This window comes from Halichoerus grypus, chromosome 10 (genome assembly GCF_964656455.1).
Source record: "Halichoerus grypus chromosome 10, mHalGry1.hap1.1, whole genome shotgun sequence".
NCBI lineage: Eukaryota > Metazoa > Chordata > Mammalia > Carnivora > Phocidae > Halichoerus > Halichoerus grypus.
This window is the reverse complement of record NC_135721.1, coordinates 124,409,020-124,416,253: the sequence shown is the minus strand read 5'-3', so window position 1 is coordinate 124,416,253 and position 7,234 is coordinate 124,409,020. Positions and strand designations below refer to the sequence as shown.

General features: G+C 39.5%; 1 protein-coding gene across 1 annotated transcript in view; it reads left to right on the top strand.

Annotated features, from left to right (window-relative positions):
* Positions 1 to 6,739: 6,739 nt before the first annotated feature.
* Positions 6,740 to 7,234, top strand: part of WFDC11 (WAP four-disulfide core domain 11) — a 68,493-nt gene continuing 67,998 nt past the window's right edge. The window contains exon 1 of the mRNA XM_078057250.1: positions 6,740 to 6,776. Coding sequence (XP_077913376.1) covers positions 6,747 to 6,776 — 30 coding nt within the window. The 5' untranslated portion in view covers positions 6,740 to 6,746. The remainder of the gene's footprint in view (positions 6,777 to 7,234) is intronic.

Genomic DNA, 7,234 nt, shown 5'->3' with positions numbered 1-7,234 from the left:
TCCATAAAATTTTAGTGAGTAAATATAGTGCTATACTCCAAGGATATACAAATTAATAAATTGAGGTCTCTGCTCTTGATCCTGACCTATTGTGTAGCCATTCACTATAGATACTGAACTATTCTACCAACTCTCACTGTTTCTCTTTTAACTCTGCAACAATAAGAGTTGGAGGCCATCATGGTAGTAGCGAGATGCTGGGTGGAGAGCTAGGGGGTCTGGATCCACGTCCTACTTCTGAATGAGCTTGGCAAGTCTTTAGCCTCTCTTGGCTTCAATTTTCACATTTACAAAAGAGTTTTGTTGGATTAAATGACCGAGACGTTAAAATTTGTGCCTATGACTGATTGTCCCCAACCCAGGTATAATCCCTTGTCCCATTGCTCAGTCTCCCCTGGCCTTTTATTTGCTTTTCCCTGAAAAAAACAGGGTTTCTAGTATTTGGTGTCATTGGATGGGGTAAGGAACTGAGAGACTTACTTTTCAGGAATGCAATATTTTTCACAGATATATTTTTGTTTAAAGTTGTTTCTGTTGCCTCCACAGCCAGAGAAGACGAAGGGCTCACACAGAAATGTCAAGGTGTTGTAGTAGAATCTGGTGTAAATTGACTTACAGGTGCCGAATACCGGAGGATAGTTGCAGATTTCTGGGCATGAGAATCCTGGAGTCAGGTTTTCTTTTCTACTGCTAACTGGGCATTCTTTTCCTCATGGACTTAGATGACTGATGGCCATCAGCCCATGTGAATCTACCTGACACTTTTTCATTGGGAGAGTTCCTTCAGCATAAATTTCACTGTATATATAATATGGGACAATGATTTAGACTCTGGCCTGGGTCAGGGACTCAGATAAGTAATTGGAGAAGGACAATAAGGTAGCTCAACTACCCTAGAGCTAAAAGCAAGAGAGACCTGAGGCTTCTGCCCTCTCTTGCAGAATTTCATATTAAATATAATCCATTTCCTAACTCTCCACAGGCTTTCCCATGGCATTGGAAGTGAACATGTCATCTGCTCCCCCAAGGCCATAGGTCAGAGCCCTTACTTTGACTTCTCCAGAGTCTCTGCAAACACACAAGCTAAATAGGCCTTTGGCTATCTACATCTGCTCCTGAAGGATAGGATTAAAATGCTTAATTTGGCAGGAGATCTTCCTTTCCTCCACCAGTGTCTGTGTCCTCTCCCATCTAGCTCCCCTTTTTACCTACCATGCAGACTCACCTGGCCTCACTGAGACCATGGAGGTGGGTAGTCAGAGCAGGAACAATGATGGCCACGTTGGAGACAAAGAAGGAGTTAATGTCAGTCTTCCTCAAATCCAGCTATAGCCCTTACCCACAACTGGGAATTTGCCATGTTTACTCGAGTATTTCACACGTATTCATCATGATAAGTAGAGGTGAGTCAGAGTGGTCTTGTACCTACGTGTTAAGTAGAATTAAAGCTCATCTAATATGCACACCCCCCCCCACACACCCACACACACACCAGTAAAGGGGTTTCCTGGACCCTCCTGACATTAATCCAGTTTTCATAACCCCACTCCTCTTCCTCGGAAATCCCTTCAAAAAAAATTAAGTTGATTCTATTTTCTGTCTTCCTCCTTCTCCAATCCATAGACGGAATTGAATGAGACTTCTGGAATCAGATGCTTTAGAGCCGTATGGTTTGAGATAAAAGCAAGACTTCATTTCTGCTTGTCACCCAGGCTGCCTAGACCACCTTTGCCTTCACAGTGTTCCCCTGGGCTGCCCTTCCTATTTTGCCTTACTTCCAAGATGTCCGCTTTCACACAATTCTTTTCTGAGATGTTCAGGAAACAGGATGCCTGAAAGTGTCTGGAGGGGCATGGACAAGATGAGGAAACACAAAGAAAAGAGGATCCATTCAGGCTTCATGGTGTTGCAGACAGCAGATAGGAGAGTCCTGGACTGGGCTGACATTATATCTTCAGGGTGGCGTTCCTTCTCTTGGGAGGAGTTGAACCCATCTCTCTGATTTCATCCCCCCAGGACCCAAGCCTGGGCACGGTTCTGGTGTGTCCAGAATCAGCCTGGTGAGCAGAACACTAAGTGCTTGGGTACCCAACCATGTAGCATTGCATGTTCATGGTTTGTCACAGCTCTATTGGTGAGCCTCAGCCTCCCCCTTCTCTTCTTCATATCTAGGGCTCATGACTACTCCTGGTTTGGGGCATCAGCATTTCTATAATGAACAGTTGTAAATAAATTATTATCAGTGCTTTAATATATAAATTAAAAAATTTGAAAGTAAGTTAATGTGGGCTTGAACCTAAGAAAATGGAACAAAAACAGCAAAATAAATATAAAGAAAGTAGACAAGATACTGATGAATATAACAGTTGAAATTAATGAGTTAGAGGGGCGCCTGGGTGGCTCAGTCGTTAAGCGTCTGCCTTCGGCTCAGGTCATGATCCCAGAGTCCTGGGATCGAGCCCCGCATCGGGCTCCCTGCTCAGCGGGAAGTCTGCTTCTCCCTCTCCCACTCCCCCTGCTTGTGTTCCCTCTCTCGCTGTGTCTCTCTCTGTCAAATAAATAAATAAAATCTTTAAAAAAAAAAAAAAAGAAATTAATGAGTTAGAAAAAAGAAACAATACAATTGTCAAATAAAATGAAAAATTTGCACTTTAAAAGCATCATTAAAATAGACAAAACTTTAGCAAGAATGGCCAAGAAATACAGAGAAGTGAGCATTTTCAATACTAGGGATGTGAAAAGGATAGAACTCAAGCATGGAGGAGATGAAAAATTTACTGGGAAATAGTTTGTACATTTTTATGGTTAAAAGCATAAAATATCTCCACAAAATGAAATTACTCAAACTGACTCAATATACAGCAGAATGCCTGAATTCATTAATAAACATGCATGAAATTGAAGTAAATGCTGACTTTATGGGTGAGATGATTATACTGTAAGTTCTACCAAACACTGGTCAACACTTTTCTGTGTCTTTTAAACTGTTCTAGTAAAAATATTTAAAAATTACAGAAAATGAAAAGGTACAGATCTTCCTGGACTTACTATGTTCTGATAAACCCATTGTAAGTCAAAAATATTGTGGATCAAAACTACATTTAATACACCTAACTTACCAAACGTCATAGCTTAGCCTAGCCTACCTTGAATGTGCTCAGAACCCTTAGATTAGCCTACAGTTGGGCAAAATCATCTAAGCCAAAGCCTTTTTTAATAATTAAGTGTTTAATATCTCATATAGTTTATTGAATACTGTACTGAGAGTGGAAAGCAAAATGATTTTATGGGAGGACAATGGTGGCCATTGAAAGCTGAAATATCGTTAAGTTGAACCGTCATGAAGTTGAAGGCCATCTATGTCTATCCTCACCATTTTCTTTATTGAATTAGAGAAAGAGTTACTTCTCTCCTCAGTCCTTCCACTCAATCTCCAGTTTTTTCCCATATGCTTAGAAACCTATCTCTAAGTATCGGTAGTATTCTTTGCTCCTTTAAAAGCTAGAATCATCTTTTTGAGGGCAAATTATGTTTTACCCATCTACTACCCATGCGTGTCTCCCAAGGGTAGAACAAATCAGTATATTTCATATAGGAAATGGAGTGCCAATTAATTCATTAAGTGTGTTTCATTAAGAGAACTTTTATATTAGTTTTAAAAAAACAAAGACATAATTGAAATCATGCCATGCAGCTAGACCTGGGACTTGGCTTTATCTCTTAACATTATATTGCTGAGCCTCTTAAATAGCTACATGGATTATATCAATGTATCATAACTTATTTCACTTTTTTTGCATTAATGGCCAGTTGGGTTGTTTTTGATATTTAATTATAAATAATACTGTAATGAATATTCTTATACATGGGTCTTTATGTATAATTATTTCTATGGCATAAATTTTTAGAGGTGGGCTTCTGGGTCAAAAGCATATACATTTAAAAATTTAGTAGATAAGGGGCGCCTGGGTGGCTCAGTCGTTAAGCGTCTGCCTTCGGCTCAGGTCATGATCCCAGGGTCCTGGGATCGAGCCCCGCATCGGGCTCCCTGCTCCGCGGGAAGCCTGCTTCTCCCTCTCCCACTCCCCCTGCTTGTGTTCCCTCTCTCTCGCTGTGCCTCTCTGTCAAATAAATAAAATCTTTAAAAAAAAAAAAAAATTTAGTAGATAATACCCAATTCACTGCAGACTTGATAACACTTATTTTTTGGTAAATCTAATGAGTGAAAATAGCAGGCCATTGTTGTTTTAATTTAGATTTCCCTGGCTGCTAATGGGGATGAGATTAATTATTGACATTTTGAGTTTCCTCTTTCTCACACTTTGGTAATTTTTATGTTGGGATATCTTTTTTTCTTACAGATTTACAAGAATATTTTATAAATTATGAGTCTTTTTGAATTATTTTATTTTATTTTTTAAAATTTATTTATTTGATAGGGAGTGAGAGAGAGAGAGAGAGAGAACAAGCTGGGGGAGCAGCAGAGAGAGAGGTAGAAGCAGGCTCCTCACTGAGCAAGGAGCCCAATGTGGGACTCAGTCCCAGGACCCTGGGATCATGATCTGAGCCAAAGGCAGACACTTAACTGACTCAGCCACCCAGGCACCTCATAAATTATGAGTCTTTTTTTTTTTTTTTTAAAGATTTTATTTATTTATTTGACAGAGAGAGACACAGCGAGAGAGGGAACACAAGCAGGGGGAGTGGGAGAGGGAGAAGCAGGCTTCCGGCCGAGCAGGGAGCCCGATGCGGGGCTCGATCCCAGGACCCTGGGATCATGACCTGAGCCGAAGGCAGACGCTTAACGACTGAGCCACCCAGGCGCCCCTAAATTATGAGTCTTAATAGTTACATTTGCAAATATTTTCTTCCAGGGTATTATTTTCCCTCTTATCTTGTTGTGGTTTCTTCAATCAAGTACTTTAAATATTTATATAATTAAGTCTGTCATTCATAAACAAACAAATTTAGGGGGGTGCCTGGGTGGCTCAGTCAGTTAAGCGGCTGCCTTCAGCTCAGGTCATGATCTCAGGGTCCTGGGATCGAGCCCCATGTCTGGCTCTCTGCTCAGTCTGCTTCTCCCTCTTCCTCTGCCTGCCACTCCACCTGCTTGTGCTCTCTCTCTCTTTCTCTCAGATAAATAAATAAAATCTTAAACAAATGAAACAAAACAAAACAAACAAATTTAGGGGTTTCTGAGTTTTCTTAGAAAGTCCTCCATCAGCCCAAATCTAGAAAAATGTTTTTAAAAATATTTTCTTCTATTAGTTTATCATTTTATTTTACTTTTTTATATTTACAACCTTAATATATTTGAAATTTATTTTTGTATGTGATGCAGGTTAGAGATCTAATTTGACTATCGAATCAAATGAATAACAAATTGTCCTATCATTTATTGAAGAATATGTCAAATTTCCCTGACTTGAATGTTAACTTCATCATGTTCTCAATTATACTTGGATCTATTTCTGGATTTTCTATTTGATGTGTCTATGAATGTTTTTCTATTTCTGTACCAGCACTGCACTTTTTTTTTTAGATTTTATTTATTCATTTGTCAGAGAGAGAGTGAGCACGAGCACGAGGAGTGGCAGGCAGAGGGAGAACCAATTTGGGACTTGATCACAGGACCCTGGGATCATGACCTGAGCCGAAGGCAGACACTTAACCATCTGATCCACCCAGGCGTCCCTGCACTGTTTTTTTTTTTTCCTTAAATGAGATATAATTTACATACTCTAAAATTCACAAATTTAAAGTGGTTTTTAATATATTCACAAAATATATTCACAAAATTATCTAATTCCAGAACATTTTCATCACCCCAAAAAGAAACCCTATACCCTATTGTTCCAACCCCTGGCAATCACTAATCTTTCTGTCTCTATAAATTTGCTTTTTTCTGTATATTTCACATAAACAGAATCATACAATCTGGGGCCTTTTGTGTCTGGATTCTAACTTAGTATCATAGTATTTTCTTCCTTTCTTCCTTCCTTCCTTCCTTCTTTCCTTCCTTTCTTCCTTCTTTCCTACCAGCCTTCCTTCCTTCCTCTCTCCCTCCTTCCCTCCTTCCCTCTCTCCCTATGTCCCTCCTTCCCTCTCACTTTCCCTCTTTTAGATATTTGAAATATGACTTTATTCTGCTTCCAAATGAAAAAGAATGGGAGTGACAGAAATAAGAAGATTTCATCCTTCAATATTGTGTTGTGATTGCAGCAGTCTTATATTGGAAACTCAAGAAGGAAACACCTGCATTCTAAAGCAGCTAAATATGTGGGTCCAAAAAATGAAGGCACTTTTTTTAGGGGCCACATTCACTCAGAAGCCCATTCATTTCCTTCAGCATCCTAAAGACGAAGCACACATTCTCTGAGCTATATGTTACTGTGGCAGACAGGCCGCACCACTGATATCACAGTTTTCCTACAAAACCAGACTTCTAATGTGGGGTCCCAGCTTCATTTTCTCACAGGTCATCATCCTCATTTAGGAAAGCAGCTGTCTGAGCAACCTCTAAATCATGCTCCTATTGGGCTGGAAAAGGAGTGCATGTGAGTTGAAGAGTCAAGGGGTGGAAGGTAGTGAGTATTTGGTTTTGTCTGCTCAGCATTACATCCTCCCATTATATGCCTCTGGTAATGGCATCCCAATTTTTCTTCACAGAACTGTTCCTCCACCTATTGGACTCTCAATACTGGTGTCCTTTCCTTCCTGTGAGAGTGGGCAGGAACAACTCATGAATGGGAGGATTGGAAATTGTGAATATTTGGGTAAGAGTCAAGAAATTCAGGCTTTTCATCTGGATTTTGGTTCATATTGAACAAATCTTAATTTTATTCTCTTATTATGCCAAGATATTTTCTTTTTGCTAAGGAAGTCAATTATTATTTTGTATTTGAGCATTATGAATGAGAAGTTTATTTAAAAAGTCCAGCTTAGGGGCGCCTGGCTGACTCAGTTTGTAGAGCATGCAACTGTTGATTTTGGGGTCATGAGTTCAAGCCCCACATTAGGCGTAGAGCTTACTTAAAAAAAAAGTCAAGCTTCTATGTATAACTGTTTCAATTCTGTTATATATTATGACTCCACATCACCGTATGATTAATAATATAAATTCTATGTGAGCATATTGTTCACTGATAATGTGATCGATATACAATTACTTAGTTTCTCTGCAGTGCTAGGTCATGCATTGTTAGAGGGACCCAAATGAGACATGATTCCCTTC